General features: G+C 42.8%; 1 protein-coding gene and 1 pseudogene across 2 annotated transcripts; one reads left to right on the top strand and one right to left on the bottom strand.

The window, feature by feature from the left end:
• The first annotated feature begins 11469 nt into the window (after nucleotides 1–11469).
• On the top strand, nucleotides 11470–20091 carry LOC115125766 (claudin domain-containing protein 1-like). Of its 2 annotated transcripts, XM_029655331.2 has the most exons (4): nucleotides 11477–12368; nucleotides 12504–12611; nucleotides 13188–13325; nucleotides 16132–20091. In XM_029655331.2, exons 1-4 carry the CDS (start codon nucleotides 12077–12079, stop codon nucleotides 16350–16352), a joined length of 759 nt encoding a protein of 252 aa, XP_029511191.1. In that variant the 5' UTR covers nucleotides 11477–12076; the 3' UTR covers nucleotides 16353–20091. The 2 variants fall into 2 exon arrangements, with proteins under 2 accessions (XP_064878060.1, XP_029511191.1); XM_065021988.1 differs by having other exon boundaries at nucleotides 11470–12611.
• On the bottom strand, nucleotides 16851–24576 carry LOC115125767 (N-acyl-aromatic-L-amino acid amidohydrolase (carboxylate-forming) A-like; annotated as a pseudogene).
• Between the last annotated feature and the right edge of the window lie 249 nt (nucleotides 24577–24825).

Here is a 24825-nt window from a genome sequence, read left to right as displayed (position 1 = left end):
TCTCCCAAATCCATTCAGCTGAAGTTCTGAAAGAGCTGAAAATCTGGACCCCTACAAATCAGCCGGGCTAGACAATCTGGACCCTTTCTTTCTAAAATTATCTGCCGAAATTGTTGCCACCCCTATTACTAGCCTGTTCAACCTCTCTTTCGTGTCATCTGAGATTCCCAAAGATTGGAAAGCAGCTGCGGTCATCCCCCTCTTCAAAGGGGGGACACTCTTGACCCAAACTGCTACAGACCTATATCTATCCTACCATGCCTTTCTAAGGTCTTCGAAAGCCAAGTCAACAAACAGATTACCGACCATTTCGAATCTCACCATACCTTCTCTGCTATGCAATCTGGTTTCAGAGCTGGTCATGGGTGCACCTCAGCCACGCTCAAGGTCCTAAACGATATCTTAACCGCCATCGATAAGAAACATTACTGTGCAGCCGTATTCATTGATCTGGCCAAGGCTTTCGACTCTGTCAACCACCACATCCTCATCGGCAGACTCGACAGCCTTGGTTTCTCAAATGATTGCCTCGCCTGGTTCACCAACTACTTCTCTGATAGAGTTCAGTGTGTCAAATCGGAGGGTCTGCTGTCCGGACCTCTGGCAGTCTCTATGGGGGTGCCACAGGGTTCAATTCTTGGACCGACTCTCTTCTCTGTATACATCAATGAGGTCGCTCTTGCTGCTGGTGAGTCTCTGATCCACCTCTACGCAGACGACACCATTCTGTATACTTCCGGCCCTTCTTTGGACACTGTGTTAACAACCCTCCAGGCAAGCTTCAATGCCATTACAACTCTCCTTCCGTGGCCTCCAATTGCTCTTAAATACAAGTAAAACTAAATGCATGCTCTTCAACCGATCGCTACCTGCCCCTACCCGCCTGTCCAACATCACTACTCTGGACGGCTCTGACTTAGAATACGTGGACAACTACAAATACTTAGGTGTCTGGTTAGACTGTAAACTCTCCTTCCAGACCCATATCAAACATCTCCAATCCAAAGTTAAATCTAGAATTGGCTTCCTATTTCGCAACAAAGCATCCTTCACTCATGCTGCCAAACATACCCTTGTAAAATTGACCATCCTACCAATCCTCGACTTTGGCGATGTCATTTACAAAATAGCCTCCAATACCCTACTCAACAAATTGGATGCAGTCTATCACAGTGCAATCCGTTTTGTCACCAAAGCCCCATATACTACCCACCATTGCGACCTGTACGCTCTCGTTGGCTGGCCCTCGCTTCATACTCGTCGCCAAACCCACTGGCTCCATGTCATCTACAAGACCCTGCTAGGTAAAGTCCCCCCTTATCTCAGCTCGCTGGTCACCATAGCATCTCCCACCTGTAGCACACGCTCCAGCAGGTATATCTCTCTAGTCACCCCCAAAACCAATTCTTTCTTTGGCCGCCTCTCCTTCCAGTTCTCTGCTGCCAATGACTGGAACGAACTACAAAAATCTCTTAAATTGGAAACACTTATCTCCCTCACTAGCTTTAAGCACCAACTGTCAGATCATCTTACATATTACTGCACCTGTACATAGCCCACCTATAATTTAGCCCAAACAACTACCTCTTTCCCAACTGTATTTAATTTATTTATTTATTTTGCTCCTTTGCACCCCATTATTTTTATTTCTACTTTGCACATTCTTCCATTGCAAAACTACCATTCCAGTGTTTTACTTGCTATATTGTATTTACTTTGCCACCATGGCCTTTTTTGCCTTTACCTCCCTTCTCACCTAATTTGCTCACATTGTATATAGACTTGTTTTTTTTACTGTATTATTACATTTACATTTAAGTCATTTAGCAGACGCTCTTATCCAGAGCGACTTACAAATTGGTGCTTTCACCTTATGACATCCAGTGGAACAGCCACTTTACAATAGTGCATCTAGGTCTTTTAAGGGGGGGGGGGGAGAAGGATAACTTTATCCTATCCTAGGTATTCCTTAAAGAGGTGGGGTTTCAGGTGTCTCCGGAAGGTGGTTATTGACTGTATGTTTGTTTTACTCCATGTGTAACTCTGTGTCGTTGTATGTGTCGAACTGCTTTGCTTTATCTTGGCCAGGTCGCAATTGTAAATGAGAACTTGTTCTCAACTTGCTTACCTGGTTAAATAAAGGTGAAATAAAAAATAAATAAAAATAAACAATCCTGTCTTGGAGCTCTACGGACATTTCCTTCGACCTATTGGCTTGGTTTTTGCTCTGACATTCACTGTCAACTATATGGACAAGTGTGGGCCATTCTAAACCATGTCCAATCATTTGAATTGACCAATCAAGTTGTAGAAACATCTCAAGGATGATCAACGGAAACAGGATTCAACCATCTCAAATTACAACAGATTCTCGTACTCCGTCAGATGCAACTGGTTCATCAGAAACAGAGGCCACAGATGTTACTCATCATGAATCCTCCTCCACTACCACCACTACCAGATGCTCTCATAACCCCATTTTCCCAATATCTTATGGGTAGCATCAATCTCCACCAAAGTCAGAGATTGATTTGTGCAGTGGCAACTACAGATGCCCATAAATCCACAGTAACTCGGGTTCCCACACCCAGTTCTGACGAAAATATGACAAAGCCTTTAGCCTGGACAAAAAAAATACTGACTAGTCAACGCTTGTAAATGCCTCGGACACTACACAGGCAAGCAATGTCATCTTGACAGGAGGTGGTAGAATGACAACACTGAACACCGCTGTTGTCAACGAAACGTCACAGTGCAACTTTCCCAGCCTTTAGTATATATTTATTTATATATTTTTTTAAATAAATGTAACATTAAAACATACAATCTACCTGCAGTGAAGCCACTCAACATTTACACCACATTGTCATCCAACAGACTCCCATCCAGAGTGACCCACAGAACCAACCAGGGTCAACAGCCTGCTCAAGAATGGGGACCTGAAACAACAACCTACCAGACACCTGCCAAAGCTCCCAACCGCCAGGCCACCAGACATTCAAGATCCCACCCACAGTTCCCCGTGAGCTGCCACTCTATCATTCAACCCCCCCAAACAATAAAAAATGATACAATTAAATAATTAAATAATTCCACCCCCAAGACCCCACAATCCCCCAAGACCCCCACAACCCCCCCAAATGCACCAACAACCAGCAAAATGAACAAAAAAGAAAATAGACAAAGACAAAGGAAAACCAAAAATAACATTGCAAGAAAAATAGACATCAAAGGAAAAAAATCATAAAAGCAAACCACTCCCCCCCCTTTCTTCTTTGGACTGCAAGGCCTGGCACACTTCAGAATCATTTTGATAGCTCATGCTGACCAGTAGTGTGGGCCACAGAAAGTAAAGTGAAGTTTATTACTGGCCACCCATTTCAAAACAGACCTCAACAGATTGTTAAGCGACTTCATAAGGAAAGTGAAGTAAGGAAATTAGAAGGGGGGGGGGGTTCGGCAGGCAAGAAAATGGCCTTGCCGAAATCCCCCCCCCCCCTTCTAATTTCCTTAATTTTGTCCCTAGAGTGAAATACTTTATGTGGCACACATCAGAGTCAATTATTTTCTATAGAACAAACTTCACGTTAGGATAGGCAACCTAAATGATATTATATATCAACACATACACCCTGAACCATGGAATCGGTACATGGAATCGGTACACCAACTATTTTGCAATCTGTATGGCACAACTGTCAACATCCTGGTCCTCGTGTGAAACTGGATGCTATTTTTATTCCTCCACCAGTTTTGTTCCTTTAAATTATGCAGACAAACCAGTTTCCTACCTCTTCCCACTGCCAGCTGCCTCCTCCATTTATAAGTAATGCTGTAATCAATTGTTTGCAATCTTAGATTGATCAGACCTTCACATACAATTCTGATAACTCCATGAAAGACGTACCTTTACCATTCCAATTTACAATATAATTAAAAAACAAAATACCCTTTTCAAACGTATTTTCCATGAATTGTCATCAACATTTAGCACACAGGCAACAAGAGAAGGATTTCCAATTGTTGGATTGGACAGTCCCTAAAAACACATCAATTCAGCCCCTGGGAATTTGGCCACAGACACTGCCATATCTACAACCTCTGCTTTAAATTCCCAATATCTTGTATTGGTAAATGAAGCTGTCACCCGAGTAATGTGTAATGGTGTTGTTGATTTTTAATCCGTTTTTCAGAAGTCAACTATAGATTTGATCAACTCAAAGTCCAAAACTGCAGACTCTGTGAACACATCAACAAATACGGTCTCCAACATTTTTTGGTATTTTATTTCGATCCCCATTAGCTGTTGCAAATGTAGCAGCTACACTACCCTGGGGTCTGCACACAAAACATGAAACATGACTTAATACAAAACATTGATACACAAGAACAGCTCAAGGCACACGTAGCCTACATATCAATACATACACACACACTATCTAGGTAAAATAGGGGAGAGGCGTTGTGCCGTGCGTGAGGTGTTGCTTTATTAGTTTTTTTTATTAAACCAGGTTTGCTGTTTACTTGAGAAATATGAGATGGTAGGGAGTTCCATGCAATAATGGCTCTATATAATATTGTACTCTTTCTTGAATTTCATCTGGATTCAGGGACTTTGAAATGGCCCCTGGTGTCATGTCTGCTGGGGTAAGTGTGTGTGTCAGAGCTGTGTGTAAGTTGACTATGCAGACAATTTGGGATTTTCAAAACATTCATGTTTCTTTTTTTCTTTAATTTGTTTGTTAACATTAATGTTATACAAAGAAGAAGTGATGCAGTCAGTCTCTCCCTAACTCTTAGCCAAGAGAGACTGGCATGCATAGTATTTATTTCAGGACCTCAGATTACATTGGGACAGCTGCAGTTAAACTAGGTCTTTCCTTGCAGCACTCGACCAGACGACTGGACAATAATCAAGATAAGACAAATCTAGAGCTTCCAGGACTTGCTTTGAGGAGTGTGGTGTCAAAAATGCACAGCATCTCTTTATTACGGACAGACCTCTCCCCATCTTACAACCATTGAATCTATATGTTTTGACCATGACAGTTTACAATCTAAGGTTACGCCAAGTAATTTTGTTTCCTCAACTTGTTCAACAGCCACACCATTCATTACCAGATTCAGCTGAGGTCTAGAACTTAAGGAATGCTTTGTACCAAATACAATGCTCTTAGTTTTAGAGATGTTCAGGACCAGTTTATTACTGGCCACCCATTCCAAAACAGATCTCAACAGATTGTTAAGTGTTTTAGTGACTTCATTAGCTGTGGTTGCTGATGCATATATGGTTGAATCATCAGTATACATGGACACCCATGCTTTGTTTGGTCATTGGTAAAATCAGAAAAGAGTAGAAGGCCTGGAGAGCTGCCCTGTGGTACTCCACATTTTACATGTGTGACATTAGAGAAGCTTCCATTAAAGAATGAGCTGGCAGCAAGCTTATAGGTCTGCTTTTAGAACCAGTAAGGGCTGCTTTACCACTCTTGGGTAGCGGAATTACTTTTGTTTTCTTCCAGGACTCTGGACAAAGACATTCCTCTAGGCTCAGATTAAAGATCTCAGATAGGAGTGGCTGTAGAGTCAGCTACCATCCTCAGTAGCTTTCCATGTAAGTCATCAATGGCAGGAGGTTTGTAATTATTAATCGATAACAATAATTTGTCTACCTCTCCCACACTAACTTTACAAAATTCAAACCTGTGATGCTTTTCATTTGTTATTTTATTTTTTTTATGCATGAATATGATGGCTTACTGTTCACTGTTCAAAGTTTTCCCACTTTGTCAATAAAGTAGTCATTAAAATAATTGGCAACATCAAATGTTTTTTGATGAATAAGCCATCTGATTTGATTAAAGACAGAGTTGAATTTGTCTTTCTGCCCATACGTACCCCCATACGTAATGTTTTTTTTTCCATCATTCTTTATATCATTGATCTTTGCTTCACAATACAGTTTCTACTTCTTTTTGTTGAGTTTAGTCACATAATTTCTCAATTTGCAGTAAGTCACCCAGCCAGAATTATTAGCCACTCCTTTTGCCCCATATCTTTCATCCATACAGTTTTTCAATTCCTCATCGATCCATGGAGCCTTAATAGTTCTAACAGTCAGTTTCTTAACAGGCGCATGTTTATCAATACTTGGAAGAAATAATTTCATAAATTCATTAAGTGCAGTGTCTGGATGCTCAGACCAACACATATTTTTAACATCATCCACATAAGTCACAGCTAAACCATTTGTATGATCTCTCATACACTACTTTAGGCACAGCTGTTGGAACTTTGGCTTTCCTGGATATAGCCACTATATTGTGATCACTGCATCCAATGGGTACAGATACAGCTTCAGAACAAAGTTCTACAGTATTATTAAAAATGTGATTGATGATCTTGTTCCTGTAGTGTTTGTAAACACCCTGGTAGGTTGATTAATAACCTGAACCAGATTAGAGACACTTGTTACAGTGAGAAGCTTTGTCTAAGCAGACAGCTCGATGAAAAGCAGTCAATATGTAGGTCCCCAAGAAAGTAGACCTCTCGGTTTACATCACTATCAATTATACACTATCAAGCATTTCACACATATTATTTAGATACTGACAGTTCACACTTGGTGGCCTATAGCAACAACCCAAAAGAAAAGGCTTTAAATGTGCCAAGTGAACCTGCAACCACAACACTTCAATAACACTTAAAATAAGATCCCGCTCCTTATCAGACCTCAGGGTAAGACCCAGATAAAGACAGTTCGAAGTAACAAAAGTTTATTACAAAAACAGGGGGCAGGCAAATGATAGGTAAAGGGCAGGCAGAGGTCAGTAATCCAGAGCAGAGTCCGAAAAGTACAGAACAGTAGGCAGGTTCAGGGTCAGGGCAGGCAGGCAGAGCTCAGTAATCCAGGTCTGTGTCACAAGGTACAGGCAGGCTCAGGATCAGGGCAGGGAGAATGGTCAAAACCGGGGAAAACAGGGACTACAGAGAAAACCAGGAGTACAGGAAAAATGCTGGTAGGCTTGATGAGACAAGACGAACTGGCAACAGACAAATCAAAAACACAGGAGATATAACTCCAAAACAGAGCAACACAGTGTCACACCCTGATCTGGTTCACCTGTCCATGTGATTGTCTCCACCCCCTCCAGGTGTCACTTATTATCCCCGGTGTATCCTTGTGTTTCCTGTCTCTCTGTGCCAGTTCGTCTTGTTTGCCAAGTCAACCAGCATTTTCCCTTGCTCCTATTTTTCCCAGTCTCTCTTCATTTCTAGTCCTCCTGGTTTTGACCCTTGCCTGTCCTGACTCTGAACTCGGCTCCCTGACTACCAGCCTGCCTATCCCCTTCTATTGTTTTTGGACTTGGATCTGGTTTCTGACACCTGCCTGGCCTGACCTCGAGGCTACCTATTGTCTGGTACTGTTTGGAGTCTGACCTGGTTTATGAACTGGCCTGTCCCCGACCTGCCTTTGCCTACTCACTTTGTTATAATAAATATCGGAGCTAACATCTGCCTCCTGTGTCTGCATTTGGGTTTCGTCTTGTGCCCTTATAGTACAAACTGGTCATGACAGACCCAGCAAACTTAGATCAGCTCCGTCTCGTTGTCTCCCTGTAGGGAGCCCCCATTGGGAGGCTTGAGGTGCTGCTTCTGGACCTTTTGGAAGGGCTTTGTTCCCTGACGGAACGCCACGACCAACGGTTCAAGGCGATAATGAAGCAAATCAGTGAAGACGCTCATAGGCAGCACGCCACATCTGAGACCTACCAACCACCCAGTAACCTTCCTACTAGTGGTGGATTGGTTCAACCTACCCCGGCTCCCTGAGAGCCCCTCCGGAACGTTATGCAGGTGATTCTGGTACCTGCCAGGCATTCCTTTCCCACTGCTCTCTCATCTTCGAACTCCAGCCCTCTCCATTCCCATCGGACCAATCCAAGATAGTGTATTTAATCACGCTAATGTCTGGAAATGCTCCTGTGCAACAGCTGTGTGGGAGCAGCAATCCTCTGTGTGCCAGTGCTTGGAGGAATTCATGGTAGCAGTGAGGAAGGTTTTCGATTCTCTGGTGCCCGGGAGGGAGGTGGCTTGAAAACTACTGCAGGTATATCAGAACTCCCGTAGTGTGGCAGACTATGCAGTAGATTTTCGCACATTGGCCCGCCGAGAGTTCCTTGAATCCGGAGGCTCTGTTCGACACCTTCCTCCATGGACTGTCGGAGTTGATCATGGCTGGACACACATGAACATGCCAGTTATAGCTAGCCAATGAAGAGCTATGTTTTATAAAGATCCTGTCGTACTGCATTTTATTATTTTGTACAAAGTGTGCAAAACAATAGAGAAAACAATCCCATCTCCAGTTACAAATGACATGTCTAATGCTGAAACAATCAGACAGTAAGGATTATACTTGTAACCCAAAACATCTACCTCAGCCCCAGTGACAAATGACATGTCTAAATGCTGAAACGATCAGACAGTAAGGATTATACTTGTAACCCACAACATCTACCTCAGCCCCAGTGACAAATCCAAGGCCTGCTATAATTGCATCAGTTGAAGCTTTTCCAAGTACAACTAAAACCAATCCAGAGCCCACAAGCCCATTCAGAGTTTCAATGTCTGTGGCAGAAACTCCATTGACTGAGAGAACAACAGTTACTTGCAACCCCTATTACCTCTTTGACAAAAATCTCTGCTTTGCCCAAAATGGGGGGAGGGGGGGGGTTACTAAGCTAAAATATGTAATTGTTTTAAGATGGTGAGACCATGTATCATTTAGCTATTTGATTTTGAATTGTAAAACCACTTCAAATATAATTCAACGCGAGCTGCCAGTGATAGGAGCCTACCAGATGGGCTAAATCACTTCTATGAGGGGTCCGAGGCAAGCAACACTGAAACATGCATGAGAGCACCAGCTGTTTTGGACGACTGTGTGATAACGCTTCCATGGCCAATGTGAGTAAGACGTTTAAAAAGTCAACATTCACAAGGCCGCAGGACCAGACGTGTACTCCAACACCATAGTCCCCTCTAAGCTCATCACCAAGCTAAGAACCCTGGGACTAAACACCTCCCTCCCAACACATCTTCGAGAGTGATCCTCAACACGGAACCCCTTTAGGGGTTCATGCTCAGTCACCTACTCACCCATGACTGCATGGCCAAGCAAGACTCCAACAACATCATTAAGTTTGCTGACAACACAACAATGGTAGGCCTGATCAACAACAACGACGAGACTATAGAGAGGTCAGAGATAACAACCTCTTCCTCAACATGATCAAGACAAAGGAGATGATCATGGACTACAGGAAAACGAGGGTCGAGCACACCCCCATTCTCATTGACGGGGCTGTAGTGGAGCAGGTTGATAGTTTCACATTCCTTGATGTGCACATCACCAACAAACTAACATGGTCCAAACACACCAAGACAGTCGTGAATAGGGCAAAACAAAACCTATTCCCCATCGGGGGACTGAAAATATTTGGCATGGGTCCTCAGATCCTCAAAAGGTTCTACAGCTGCACCATCCAGAGCATCCTGACGGGTTGCATCACTGCCTGGTATGGCAACGGCTCGGCCTCTGACCGCAATAACCTACAAAGGGCAGTGTGTACGGCCCAGTACATCACTGGGCCATCCAGGACCTCTATACCAGGCGGTGTCAGAGGATGGCCTAGCCACCCTAGTCATAGACTGTTCTCTCTGCTACCTCATGGCAAGTGGTACCCGAGCGCCAATTCTAGGTCCAAGAGGCTTCTAAAAAACGTCTACCCCCAAGCCAAAAGACTCTTGAACCTCTAATCAAGAGGCTACCCAGATTATTTGCATTGACCCCCCCCCCTCTTTCACGCTCTTGCTACTCTCTGTTTATTATCTATGAATAGTCACTTTAATAACTTTAATAAACTACATGTACATATTACCTCAATTACCTCGACTAACCTATGGCCTCGCACATTGACTCTGTACCGGTACCCCCTGTATATAGCCTCGCTATTGTTATTTTACTGCTGCTCTTTAATTACTTATTTATTACTTTTATTTTTTATTTTATTTTTTTAGGAAAACTGCATTGTTTGGTTAAGGTCTTGTAAGTAAGCATTTCACTGTAAGGTCCTGTTGTATTCGGCGGATATGACAAATACAATTTGATTTGTATGTGACCAATACAATTTGGTTTGATTTGATTGGTTTGATTTGGTCCTTCGGAGAATTGAATTCATACATCAGGTGATGAAGGAACTGAAAAGAAAAGAAGACTGGAGAGACACTTTAATTTAGATGCTGCCAACTCTACGTTTGTAATGTTTAGTGGATGAATTTGTTTAGTAATTTAAAATTCTGGATTCTAGGACATCTGATTTTATACAATAGGTGCAAACTAACTGTGACAAAAGTAGTGTTTTTCATGTGTAACTTTGATATTGTATTTATTGATTGACAACCCTAATGAACACTGCCTTGTTCCCAGGCCGTCATTGAAAATAACAATTTGTTCTTAACTGACTTGCCTGGTTAAATAAAGGTGTAAAAAAAAAAGAAGACAGATTTGTACCTTGTCAGCTCAGTGACTTGAACTTGCAACCTTCCAGTAACTAGTCTAACACTCTAACCACTAGGCTAACCTGCCACCTCCAATAATGGGTATTTGAATATTCATTATAATAAGCCACATTTGTACTATTTTTCATGTTTTTTCTTCTGTAAACTCACTTTGAAATACATTTTCTGTCAATCATATAGAAAATGGTCCTTATGCATTATTTCAGTACAATGCCTTTGAAATGATGCATGGTTATTTCAGAGAATATGGTTTACCAAGAAGGTAGTGGTGCTATTATAACAATCAGTTGTGCTTTGCAACTGTTCTCTATTGAATTTACATATTCCTAAAGTCATGAGTGACACATCACACAGCCACTAAAGGACCCGAAAGGCAACTAATTGCAGCAGTCAGTCCTAAAACTCAAACCCTCACTCTGCAAAAATCAACAACAACCTGCATCAGTTCCTAGACAAAAACGTTGTTATTTATTTGGTCATATTTGAGTTAAGGTTACAGGTAAAATAATTAAATTCAGTTCATATATTCAGTTCATATCTCATTTCCATATAGTTATGTGTATCGTAGCCTACCTTCTCTATAGGAGTAGGATATTCTATTTTATTCAATAATTCAGATTATTAGACATTTTCAAGAAGAGAATTGTAGGTCTAGGCCTAAAAATGTATGGTTTAAACTTGAATTTAAATCACTTACACAAAATGCAAACGGGGCGCATTGGGCGCCGATGACGTAAAACGTCGATTAAGGCAGACCCCCGCACCTCTCTGATGGAGCGGGGTTGGATTAAATGCGGGGGTGGGTCGACTTTAGTCAACAGTCGGCTTCGTTAGCCTCACTACTCAGACACTGTCTTCGAGCTATGAGTAAAACTATAATACCCAGCATTCCACTGCCGCCTGCCGGAAAAGGAAAACGCATGGATGTATGTGTTTACAATCTTTCTTAACAAGCTTAAATTCGCAGGTGCTGTTCGTCATGAAACAAGTGTAGGCGATACCGGCAAGAGAAAATAATGACACATTTATTATTTGCTACTACTCATTTAGTATGATATAACACGTATGTGTTTGTTTTGTACTTGTACAACAGGCGGGGTAGCCAAATAATCTGTCGCATCGTCAGGCCACCCACCACCATATGCAGCAGTGATTTTTAAGAAGTGGGACAAGCGAACAGATGGCGCATCTAGGCTGCGCGCGACAGGGACACCTACAGTGTTGAAACAGTGTTGGATATGAACAAGGCAGCTAGTAAAGGCGTGTTTTATGTAGTCTACATCTATGCCATTTCTGAGTGGATTGGATAATATTACATCGCAGGATTTCCTCCTGAATCGTTGCTTGAGCCTGCCTACTCTACTTTGGCGCGGGTATTGGAAAACACGCAGTGACGGGGCCATCGCCACCGGTAGCTATAATCAGAGAGGAAGAGGCGAAGTGAAGCTTTTGCTATAATCTCCTATTTGACGCATCTCTCAGTTGGTAAACAATGGTTGACAACCGGTATGCCACGGCTTTGGTTATCAGCTGTGTGCTCAGCGTGCTGGCTACGGTGTACCTGTCTGTAGCGGTTGGGACGCAGCACTGGTACCAGTACACTAGTCCCCCAGTGCGCGGCGAGGCCAACATATCCGAACTGCGGTCGCTGCATGATGAATTCATGGACGGGGAATTCGATGAGAAGACCTACAGCGACACGCTCTTCCGTCTCAACGGGACCATAGGCCTCTGGTGGCGCTGCGTTCTGGTGCCATCTCATACCCACTGGTACAAGGAGTCGGGTATGTACAACCTAATCTCCTCCCATAAACTCAGTCAACACGGATTTCCTCAAAACAATTTGTTTTTCAAATCCATGGTTTTATCAGGGCATGATTTATGCTTTTTTTTATTTCTCAATTTCTCCTCTGTTTCAGATCCAAAGATGGTGATGAAGTGTGTTAGCTTCACGTTAACACAGCAGTTTACCCCAAAGTACAAAGAGCCAGGGAACCACAACAGTGGAGAGGACATGCTGCGGACCTGTAAGCCTGTATTGATTTATTTTGCAAATTACAATGTATTGATCTGTTACCTCACCCAGCTTTTGTCATATGCTATGCTATGCTATGCTCAATGCCTTATGCTATATGCCAGGGGTCACCAACTCCAGGCCTGGAAAACAATTGGGGTGTGCAAGCTTTTGTTCCAACACAATATGAACACAATTGATTCACCCGGTATCTCTCCAGAACCGGAGTTGGATCACCCTGTATCTCTCCAGAACCGGAGTTGGATCACGCTGTATCTCTCCAGAACCGGAGTTGGATCACCCTGTATCTCTCCAGAACCGGAGTTGGATCACCCTGTATCTCTCCAGAACTGGAGTTGGTTCACCCTGTATCTCTCCAGAACTGGAGTTGGTTCACCCTGGCTTATGGCCACATTGTGTGATATGCATTATGCAATGCATAAATAACTTATACCTGGCGTCTGTGATATTCAATAATAGACAGAGTATGATTGTATGCACGTGGATGCTCATGCTTTTTCTATCTGAATTGTGTGTGAGAGTTTCTACAGCCTATTGAGTTCTAACTTGGATCCCTATCTGTGTGCAGACCTGTGGAGGTGCCAGTTCCTACTGCCATTAATCTCCTTAGGTCTGGTGGTGCTGGCAGGCTTGATAGGGTTCTGTGCCTGCCTCTGCCACAGTCTCACCCCCACCCTGGGCATAGGAATGCTCCACCTGCTGGCTGGTGAGAGATTTATTAAACATTGTATTGTCCTTATCATTCTCTTCTTAAGCAATAAGGCCCATGTGGGTGTGGTATATGGCCAATATACCACGGCTAAGGGCTGTTCTTAGATACGATGCAACGCAGAGCCTTTGCCGTGGTATATTGGCCGTATACGACAAACCCAGAGGTGCGTTATTGCTATTATAAAGTGGTTACCAATGTAATTAGAGCAGTACAAATACATGTTTTGTCATACCTGTGGTATACGGTCTGATATACCACAGCTGTCAGCCAATCAGCATTCAGGGCTTGGACCACCCAGTTTATAATAAGTTGTACGCTTCTTCATTGTTTCCAGAAGGGCATTTCAGTGCTAGGCACCATGGCTATTGACCACAACTTTGTTCTACTATAGTGGAATAGTGAATTCTATAGCTGTCGCATACACTAGTCCAGCTTTTCCCAAACTCGGTCCTGGGGACCACATTGTTGTGCACATTTTGGTTTTTGCTTTTGCACTACACAGATGATTCATATAACTGACTGTTCATCATCTATTTCTAACAGAAATTTGTTTCTAGTGGCACTAATTCCAAAAAGTTTTGGGACACTGTAAAGTCCATGGAGAATAAGAGCACCTCCTCCCAGCTGCCCACTGCACCGAGGACAGGAAACACTGTCACCACTGATAAATCTACGATTATCAATAATTTCAATAAGCATTTTTCTACGGCAGGCCATGCTTTCCACCTGGCTACACCTACCCCAGCCAACATCTCAGCACTCCCTGCAGTACTCCCCCCCCCCCGCTTCTCCTTCACCCAAATCCAGACAGCTGATGAGCTGCAAAATCTGGATCACTACAAATCAGCTGGGCTAGACTTTCTGGACCCTCTCTTTCTAAAATTATCTGCCCGAAATTGTTGCAACCCCTATTACTAGCCTATTCAACTTCTCTTTCGTATCGTCTGAGATCCCCAAAGATTGGAAAGCTGCTCCCTCTTCAAATGGGGTGACACTCTAGATCCAAACTGCTACAGACCTATATCCATCCTGCCCTGCCTTTCTAAAGTCTTCGAAAGCCAAGTTAACAAACAGATCACCGACCATTTCGAATCCCACCGTACCTTCTACACTATGCAATCTGGTTTCGAGCTGGTCATGGGTGCACCTCAGCCACGCTAAAGGTCCTAAACAATATCATAACCGCCATCAATAAAAGACAGTACTGTGCAGCAGTCTTCATCGACCTGGCCAAAGCTTTCCACTCTATCAATCACTGCATTCTTATCGGCAGACTCAATAGCCTTGGCTTCTCAAATGACTGCCTCGCCCAGTTCACCAACTACTTCTCAGATAGAGTTCAGTGTGTCAAATCGGAGGGCCTGTTGTTCGGACCTCTGGCAGTGTCTATGGGGGTGCCACAGGGTTCAATATTCGGGCCGACTCTTTTCTCTGTATATTTCAATGATGTCGCTCTTGCTGCTGGTGATTCTCTGATCCACCTTTACGCAGACGACACCATTCTGTATACTTCTGGCCCTTCTTTGGACACTGTGTTAACTAACCTCAAAACGAGCTTCAACGCCAAACAACACTACTTCCGTTGCCTCCAACTGCTTTTAAATGCAAGTAAAACTTAGTGCATGCTCTTCAACCGATTGCTGCCTGCACCCTCCCGCCCGACTAGCATCACTACTCTGGAAGGTTCTGACCTAGAATATGTGGACAACTACAAATACCTAGGTGTCTGGTAAGACTGTAAATGCTCCTTCCAGACTCACATCAAGCATCTCTAATCCAAAATTAAATCCAGCATCGGTTTCCTATTTTGGAACAAATCCTCCTTCACTCATGCTGCCAAACTTACCCTAGTAAAACTGACTATCCTACCGATCCTTGACTTCATTTACAAAATAGAACACTCTACTAAGCAAACTGGATGTAGTCTATCACAGTGCCATCCGTTTTGTCACCAAATCCCCATATACTACCCACCTCTGCGACCTGTATGCGCTCATTGGCTGGCCCTCACTACATATTCGTCGCCAAACCCACTGGCTCCAGGTCATCTATAAGTCTTTGCTAGGTAAAGCCCCGCCTTGTCTCAGCTCACTGGTCACCATAGCAACACCCACCTGTAGCACGTGCTCCAGCAGTTATATTTCACTGGTCACCCCCAAAGCCAACTCTTCTTTTGGCCGCCTTTCCTTCCAGTTCTCTGCTGCCAATGGAACGAATAGCAAAAATCACTGAAGCTGGAGTTCTATATCTCCCTCTCTAACTTTAAGCATCAGCTGTCTGAGCAGCTTAACCGATCACTGAACCTGTACACAGCCAATCTGTAAATAGCACACCCAACTACCTCATTACCCTCTTGCTATTTTGCACCCCAGTATATCTGCTTGCACATCATCATCTGCACATCAATCACTCCAGTGTTTAATGCTAAGTTGTAATTATTTCACCTCTATGGCCTACCTCCCTACTCTTCTAAATTTGCAAACACTGTACATATATTTTTCTGTAGTGTTATTGACTGTACGTTTGTTTATGTGTAACCTTGTGTTGTTTTTGTGCTGCTTTGCTTTATCTTGGCCAGGTCGCAGTTGTAAATGAGAACTTGTTCTCAACTGGTTTAACCTGGTTAAATAAAAGTGGGGGAAAAAACAACATGCAGCTATCCTTGAGATCATGTTTTAAGACTCACCATTGCAATAGTTGAAGGAAAAAGTCATCCTTGATTTCTTTTAGAAATATACAACAATTGCATATACCTGACTCCCGCCCCCCTCTCCCTCTCTTCCTCCTGCTCTCCCTGAAGGGCTGTGTACTCTAGCCACAGTGTGCTGTTACCTGGCAGGGATGGATCTCCTCCACAGGGTCTCTGTGTTGCCAGACAAGGTGGACGGCTCCCTGGGCTGGTCGCTCTACCTGGCCCTCATCTCGTCCCCACTGCATATGATGGCTGCCGCTCTCCTGGTGTGGGCGGCACGCAGCCACAGTCAGAACTACTACCGCATGACTGCCTACAGGGTAGCATAGAGACCAGGCCTGCTGGTGCCTGACTATCTGTTTTTATATAGGCACATTTCCAAATCAAAACCATAATTCCAACCACATGATACTTGTTGATCTTCAAATAACTGAATAAGAATATAGAAAATGCTCATCTTTGCCCTCTGATAGGCTACTGGGATTTTCAGCCTATTGCTTTTCACACAGTTGCTTATCCAATCATTTCAGATCTATTAAAGTGCCTAGTGTAAGGGTGAGGGAGTTGAAATTGGGAAACAGTGTGACCCAGAACAAAATGTACCATTGGTTAGACCAACAAGCATATAATTGTTTATAATAGACTTTCCAAACCGTAACCAACCACAGTCAGATATGCTTCCATTCGACTTTCATATGTACTAGCAAGAAATATTATTGGCCCATGTTTGGAAAATCAAACCGTTCTGAAAGAAATATGTTTATGGTGATTCAAGTTTAGTCCAAACATTTGATTACAGTACCAGTCAAAAGTTTGGTCACACCGACTCATTCCAGGGTTTTCTTATTCTACATTGTAGAAAAAGAATGAAGACATCAAAACTATCAATTAACACATATGAAATCATGTAGTAACCAAAAAAGTGTTAAAACAAAGCAAAATATATTTTCAATTTTAGATTCTCAAAAGTAGCCACCCTTTGCCTTGATGACACCTTTGCACACTCTTGGCATTCTCTCAACCATCTTCACCTGGAATGTTTTTTAAACAGTCTTGAAGGAGTTCCCGCATATGCTGAGCACTTGTTGGGTGCTTTTCCTTCCCTCTGCGGTCCAACTCATCCCAAACCATGTCAATTGGTTTGAGGTCAGGTGATTGTGGAGGTCAGGTCATCTGATGCAGCACTCCATCACGCTCCTTCTTGGTCAAATAGCCCTTACACAGCCTGGAGGTTGTGTTGTGTCATTGTCCTGTTGAAAAACTAGTTATAGTCCTACTAAGCTCAAACCAGATGGGCTGGCGTATCGCTTCAAAATGCTGTGGTAGCCATGCTGGTTAAGTGTGCCTTGAATTCTAAATTAATCACAGTGTCACCAGCAAAGCACCACCACACCTCCTCCTCCATGCTTCATGGTGGGAACCACACGTGCGGAGATCATCCATTGACCTACTCTGCGTCTCACAAAGACATGGCGCTTGGAACCAAAAACATTTGGACTCATCAGACCAAAGGACAGATTTCCACCGGTCTAATGTCCATTGCTCGTGTTTCTTGGCCCAAGTAAGTCTCTTCTTATTATTGGTGTCCTTTAGTAGTGGTTTCTTTGCAGCAATTCAACCATGAAAGCTTGATCCACATGGTCTCCTCTGAACAGTTGATGTGTAGATGTATCTGTTACTTGAACTCTGTAAAGCATTTATTTGGGCTTCAATTTCTGAGGCTGGTAACTCTAATGAACTTATCCTCCACAGCAGAGGTAACTCTGGGTCTTCCTTTCCTGTGGTGGTCCTCATGAGAGCCAGGTTCATTATAGTGCTTGATGGTTTTTGGTTTTCGGATTTACTGACCCTCATATCTTAAAGTAATGATGGACTGTCATTTCTCTTTGCTTTTTGAGCTGTTCTTTCCATAATATGGACTTGATATTTTACCACATAGGGCTGTCTTCTGTATACCACCCCTACATTGTCACAACTGATTGGCTCAAACACATTAATAAGAACAGAAATTCCTCAAATAAACTTTTAATGCACACCTGTTAATTGAAATGCATTCCAGGTGACTACCTCATGATGCTGGTTGAGAGAACTTCAAGAGTGTGCAAAGCTGTCATCAAGGCAAAGGGTAGCTGCTTTGAAGAATATCAAATATGTTTTGATTTGTTCAACAATTTTTTTTGGTTACTACATGATTCCATATGTGTTATTTCATAGTTTTGATGTCTGCACTATTATTCTACAATGTAGAAAAATAGTAAAAATAAATAAAAACCCTTCAATGAGTAGGTGTGTCCAAACTGTTGACTGGTACTGTATCTCAAATTGTATTTCGACCTTAGAACCTGGACATAGCCAGGACAAATGGAAAAATATAAGCTACAAATATTTCCTTTTGAGTGACAATCTATAGAAAGATACATATTGTTTGTAGTGGTTGTGTTTGGATATTTTGTAAGTAATTTGTTGATTTTTAAGAGATTTGTTTTGTTTAGTCTTTTTATCAGGAGTATTATTTTGATTGATTTGTAAGATTCTGCAGAACTTCGTGGTAATGTATTACCCCCACAGTACAGCTAGGTTAATAGTGGACAATGTCACTTTGTTACGAAGGTTCTGGTTTGTACACATGACGTTACATTCCGTTGTAGACTATTGCTCACTATTGAGCAATACTTTGATTTGTGTTACATTTTTTGTTATTTATGTTTTTTTTGTTTACTTAATTTATTCATTTTTACATCACCTACAAATGCCACTTCTATGGCATGGGCTTGTATTAATAATCTCAAAGAAATGCGAAGATTAAACTGTGAACTGTTAATACTAATTTATTATGTCAAGAATGTATTTAATGTGGTCGTATGAAAAACGTTAATGATCCTTTTTCTTCGAATACTAGTTATTTTTGGGATCCTATTTTTAAATGCTTTGCAACGATATTATTATTATTATTAACATTATTCGTAGGTATTTCATCTGTATTTAGTCTACAATGTACAATTAACTGTTCGCAAGTGAAGATTAATGTCTGACAAATACCCTGATCAACCCTTGACCGTCAAGAAGAATAGAGTAGTTGGAAACATATTAATTTAAATTGTGTGTCTATAAGGTCTGCATGTATTCATATACATGATATGACAGCAGTCAATGTTTCCTGAAAACGTATGCGTTATGAAAGGTAAGATTTATGAAAGAATGTGGACTTAAAGTAGCTGATGAGTCAAGCTTTTTCAAAATGATGTCGATTCTTTTTTTTTTTTTTTTCAATATTTAAAACAAATGGTTCTAACCATATTTTCTGCCTGGCAAATGCAAATCAAACAAATGGTAGCCTCCCATCTTTCCTGCCTCAAATGTAGTTCATATGGCAAATTATATGGTATGTATGTGCTTCAGTAAATCTGTTGTGAATGTATTTTATCTCCCAAGAGATATCCTGGAGTAGCGAGCAAGTGTGGAAAATGTTGAATTGTGAGCTGATGATGTCATACTAAGTTAGTGTGTGTGCGTGTGTATTGAAGCGTTTTATCAGCAAATGCTGTCGTTTCAGTAAAGGATTTTATTTTTTACACTTTTGAAGTTCATAACATTTGAACAATGTGTCTCACTTGACAACCTTATTCCTGAGGTGTGTTTTGAATCTACTGTTCATATCAAGAACTTGAAATTAGCTCTGATTTGTATTGTCCATTTAGCTAGTCACTCTCCATATTCCATTAGCTTCTGATAGCCTTCGTCCATCTCCTCTTCCTCCTCAATTTCTTCCTCTTTCTTCTGGCGCACTTTTCCACTTTCCCTGTTCTTTTTCACTCTCCAACCAGATGGACGGTATCCCCACACTTCTCTGTCTTGCCAGGGAGAGAGCTATGCCCTTCTCATAGTACGCACATTCATTAATGAAGAATGGATAGAGAGGCTCAGTCCCTTGGTACTTTCGTGTCTCTCCGGAGGAAATCTGGAACAAAAGGTCAAGTTAAACAATTTAAAGGCAATGCTACCGAATTCTAATTATGTGTATGTAAACTTCTGACCCACTGGGAATGTGATGAAAGAAATAAAAGCTGAAATAAATCTTTCTCTCTACTATTATTCTGACATTTCAGGTTCTTAAAATAAAGTGTGGATCCTAACTGACCTAAAACGGAATTTTTACTAGGATTAAATGTCAGGAATTGTGAAAAACTGAGTTTAAATGTATTTGGCTAAGGTGTATGTAAACTTCCGACTTCAACTGTAGCTCCAACAGTGCAGTAATACCTAACAATACAAGACGATACACACAAACCCCCCCCTTAAGAAATTAAGAAATACCAGAACAAGCTATCACAACATCGACATACAGAGAGATGCCACCAGACCACTAAGGCTGTTTGACCACCATGGCAGTAAAGAAGGCCACCTCCTTATTTACTCACCAATGCCGTCCTTGCCTACAGACGAGAGAGCGAGAGAGAGAGAACGCTAGAGAGAGAGAGAGAGACAGAGAGAGAGACAGAGAGAGAGAGAGAGCTAGAGAGAGAGAGAGACAGAGAGAGAGCTAGAGAGAGACAGAGAGAGAGAGAGAGCTAGAGAGAGACAGAGAGAGAGACAGAGAGAGAGAGCTAGAGAGAGACAGAGAGAGACAGAGAGAGAGAGACAGAGAGAGAGAGAGAGAGAGAGACAGACAGAGAGAGAGAGAGAGGGGGAGAGAGAGACAGAGAGAGAGAGAGGGGGGAGAGAGAGAGAGAGAGGGGGAGAGAGAGAGACAGACAGAGAGAGAGGGAGGGAGAGCTAGAGAGAGAGAGAGAGAGAGCTAGAGAGAGACACAGAGAGAGAGAGACAGAGAGAGAGAGAGGGAGAGAGAGAATACTCTTCCTTGAGGGTCGAAGTGAATGACCCTCACAGGTATGTAAGACATATTTTTTTCCCTCTGTGAAAAAAAACAACAACGTGTCCCAACAGTGGTAAGCCTGACAGAAATCACCTCAGCATTACAATGTGGGTGAGATCATAGGAATCTCAGATCTTATTTCTACTGTGATTGTGTGTATCAACAAAATATATCTGGTTCAAAACACAATGAAGGCTACTATCCAAATTGTTGGAGACAGAGTTAAGGGCCAACCTCATGTTCTACCCTACTGAGTTAAAATATCAAAGGTTGTACTATCCCTCGTCACCTTTCCTTTATCCATATTTTAGAATAGGATATAACTATCCCCTCTTTTCAATCAGCGCATATCTACTCCAATGAGAAAATGCATTACAAACGATTTGACTCCATCTCCTCTTTGAGTATCTGTTGAGGATCATTTGCTCTGATACCCTGCAGGTATCTGTAGATGTGAAAAAAGATCCAATCGCAGTCCGAGTAGGCAATGAGGCACAGGCCCATGTTAGCGGTAGTGTTGTGGAGGTCAAACACCAGGTCCATTGACTCTGGACTGCCTTTAAATCAAATCAAATCAAATTTTATTTGTCACATACACATGGTTAGCAGATGTTAATGCGAGTGTTGCGAAATGCTTGTGCTTCTAGTTCCAACAATGCAGTAATAACCAACAAGTAATCTATCTAACAATTCCAAAACTACTGTCTTATACACAGTGTAAGGGGATAAAGAATATGTACATAAAGATATATGAATGAGCGATGGTACAGAGCAGCATAGGCAAGATACAGTAGATGGTATCGAGTACAGTATATACATATGAGATGAGTATGTAAACAAAGTGGCATAGTTAAAGTGGCTAGTGATACATGTATTACATAAGGATGCAGTAGATGATATAGAGTACAGTATATACATATACATATGAGATGACTTTAGGACTTAGCAAGGAGTTCAGCTCCTGGGACCTCATAGGGGATTTTGTCTGTCACAGGGCCACTAAGAGGGAGAGAAGCAGGATGAATCAGGGCCTAGCCTTTTGGGGCCCCAATGCAAAATGTGGTTGGTGGGCCCCCCACCTCGCAGCAAAACATAATTTTCAATGTTGATACCATTCCATTGACTCCCTTCCAGCCATTATTATGAGCTGTCCTCCCCTCAGCAGCCTCCACTGGTGTAGTTATATGTCTATCATATTGAGGTATCTAGCTATAATTTACACCTGATCAATCAAATGGATAGGTGTAAGCAATTATGGTAATTCCAATTGCCCTTAACTAGTTAACTAGGTGTCTTCGCTAGACAGACACAGAGAGAGTGCTCTGAGTCGGAGGGGGACCAGCTATACCATTTTAAAGTGTTGAAAAGTACATATCTCCCATTTATAACACAGTCCTAATCCAACCAATTTTCTCCCAGTAAAGTGTAACCTGTGTGTTTGCTTGTTTACGTCTCTGTCTCCTCTCCTGTTCCCTTTAACTCTGCTCCTGTTCTCCAGGACCTAGGGGTTCTGCCCAACACCCAGACGTGGATCCACCTGATGTCCTCCATTACCTGTTCTCCAGAACCTAGGAGATCTGTCCAAAACCCAGACGTGGATCCACCTGATGTCCTCCATTACCTGTTCTCCATTACCTGTTCTCCAGGACCTAGGGGTTCTGCCCAAAACCCAGACGTGGATCCACCTGATGTCCTCCATTACCTGTTCTCCAGGACCTAGGGGTTCTGCCCAAAACCCAGACGTGGATCCACCTGATGTCCTCCATTACCTGTTCTCCAGGACCTATGGGTTCTGCCCAACACCCAGACGTGGATGCACCTGCTGTCCTCCATTACCTGTTCTCCAGGACCTAGTGGTTCTGCCCAAAACCCAGACGTGGATCCACCTGATGTCCTCCATTACCTGTTCTCCAGGACCTAGGGGTTCTTCCCAACACCCAGACGTGGATGTACCTGCTGTCCTCCATTACCTGTTCTCCAGGACCTAGGGGTTCTGTCCACCACCCAGACGTGGATCTACCTGATGTCCTCAATTACCTGTTCCCCAGGACCTAGTGGTTCTGCCCAACACCCAGACGTGGATCCACCTGATGTCCTCAATTACCAACCACCCCCCAATTTTCATTACATCATCTACAGCTGCTGTTATTGTCATGTTGTCATTTTCTGTTCTAAGAACGTTTTCTTGATCTATCATACTGGGCACATGATATGTGAGATTAACTAAAACACTAGCACTGCAAACACTCAAAACAAAGCGGTGCCTGGACTTTGCAGTCTCCCTCTTCAACTGTGTGGGAGGTAGCCTAGTGGTTAGAGCATTGGATTAGTATCCGAAAGGTTGCAAGATTAAATCCCTGAGCTGATAAGGTAAAACTAATCTGTCTTTTTGCCCCTGAACAAGGCATTTAATTCACTGTTTCTGGGCTGTCATTGAAAATAAAAATTTGTTCTTAACTGACTTGCCAAGTTAAATAAAAAAGTGCCCATTCTGAGACTGGCTGCCTGTTGAGAGCAAGTGCCAAGCAGAATCATCACTCACCCACCTCCACACACCAGAAATAGTATTTTAGTCTATGATTGCCATGTGAGTGATGAAAATAAATTAATGACATAACACTACCAAACAATATCAAAGTTTATGCACGAAAATGTGCCTTGTTTGAATAGCGATGATGAAAATAACATAATTTAAGCTGTAATGATCTCCAAAATTCTTATCATTAGGTCATTACACCGTTGATATAGCAACAGACGCTAATAGTTTATTGAATCACATTGTGACTCAGAGGGGGACACTTTTTGGCCGGGGGATATTATTTGGCATGACTGGCCCTCTGGAGGTCAGGGCCTTTGTTATTTTCGGTCATGATTACTACAAGTTTAGATTGCTGGCAAGACTAACTACCAACCTAAAATTTTCAAGATGACTAATTGAGTGACTGACATAAGCAAGTGAAAAACTGCTGAGGCACAACCAATTTTTGAAATTGCACCTGGTGTATTCAGACCTGAGGGTCAGGGTCGTCAAGGATCAGGGTCGTCAGACCTGAGGGTCAGAGTCGTCAGACCTGAGGGTCAGGGTCATCAGACCTGAGGGTCAGAGTCGTCAGACCTGACGGTCAGGGTCGTCAAGGGTCAGGGTCGTCAGACCTGAGGGTCAGGGTCATCAGACCTGAGGGTCAGGGTCATCAAACCTGAGGGTCAGAGTCGTCAGACCTGACGGTCAGGGTCGTCAAGGGTCAGGGTCGTCAGACCTGAGGGTCAGGGTCATCAGACCTGAGGGTCAGGGTCATCAAGGGTCAGGGTCGTCAAGGATCAGGGTCGTCAGACCTGAGGGTCAGGGTCATCAAGGGTCAGGGTCGTCAGACCTGAGGGTCAGGGTCATCAAGGGTCAGGGTCGTCAAGGGTTAGGGTCGTCAAGGGTCAGGGTTGTCAGACCTGAGGTGTGTGCTGGTGAAACAGAGGTTCAGATCTGTCTCCATGTATCTCTGACATTGCTGAACGGAGCGCGGGTTGTACATCACGGTCACCACAGACACATGATCGTCCTCCTCAACCTTCGTCTTCCTCTTCGGCCGCTGTCTCACCAGGTACACTCCTGACAGCTCGTTTGCAAGGCTACCACCACACACTGCAACGCGGGACACAGTCAGCAACGCCAACTCCCTTCCTTCCATCTAAAGGATGGCAGAATTACAATATAACAAATTACTTAAAATATCATTTTAACAGCATCAACCACAATGCACAGTGCATTTGCAATATGATTCATTAGTGAAAAAACAACACCAATTATGAGGTTAATCTGCTGAGTTAGGTGGTTTTGTGGGGATTGAACCCAGGTCTACCTACATGAAACAAACACGCTGAGTTACAACACCTTAGATTGGAAGTAGTTGCGTTTGGGAATAGAGAAAGAGTGAGCC

The sequence above is a fragment of the Oncorhynchus nerka genome, linkage group LG8 (genome assembly GCF_034236695.1).
Source record: "Oncorhynchus nerka isolate Pitt River linkage group LG8, Oner_Uvic_2.0, whole genome shotgun sequence".
Classification (NCBI taxonomy): Eukaryota; Metazoa; Chordata; class Actinopteri; order Salmoniformes; family Salmonidae; genus Oncorhynchus; species Oncorhynchus nerka.
Note: the sequence above shows the minus strand (reverse complement) of the source record. Positions and strands in the feature narration are given on the sequence as shown.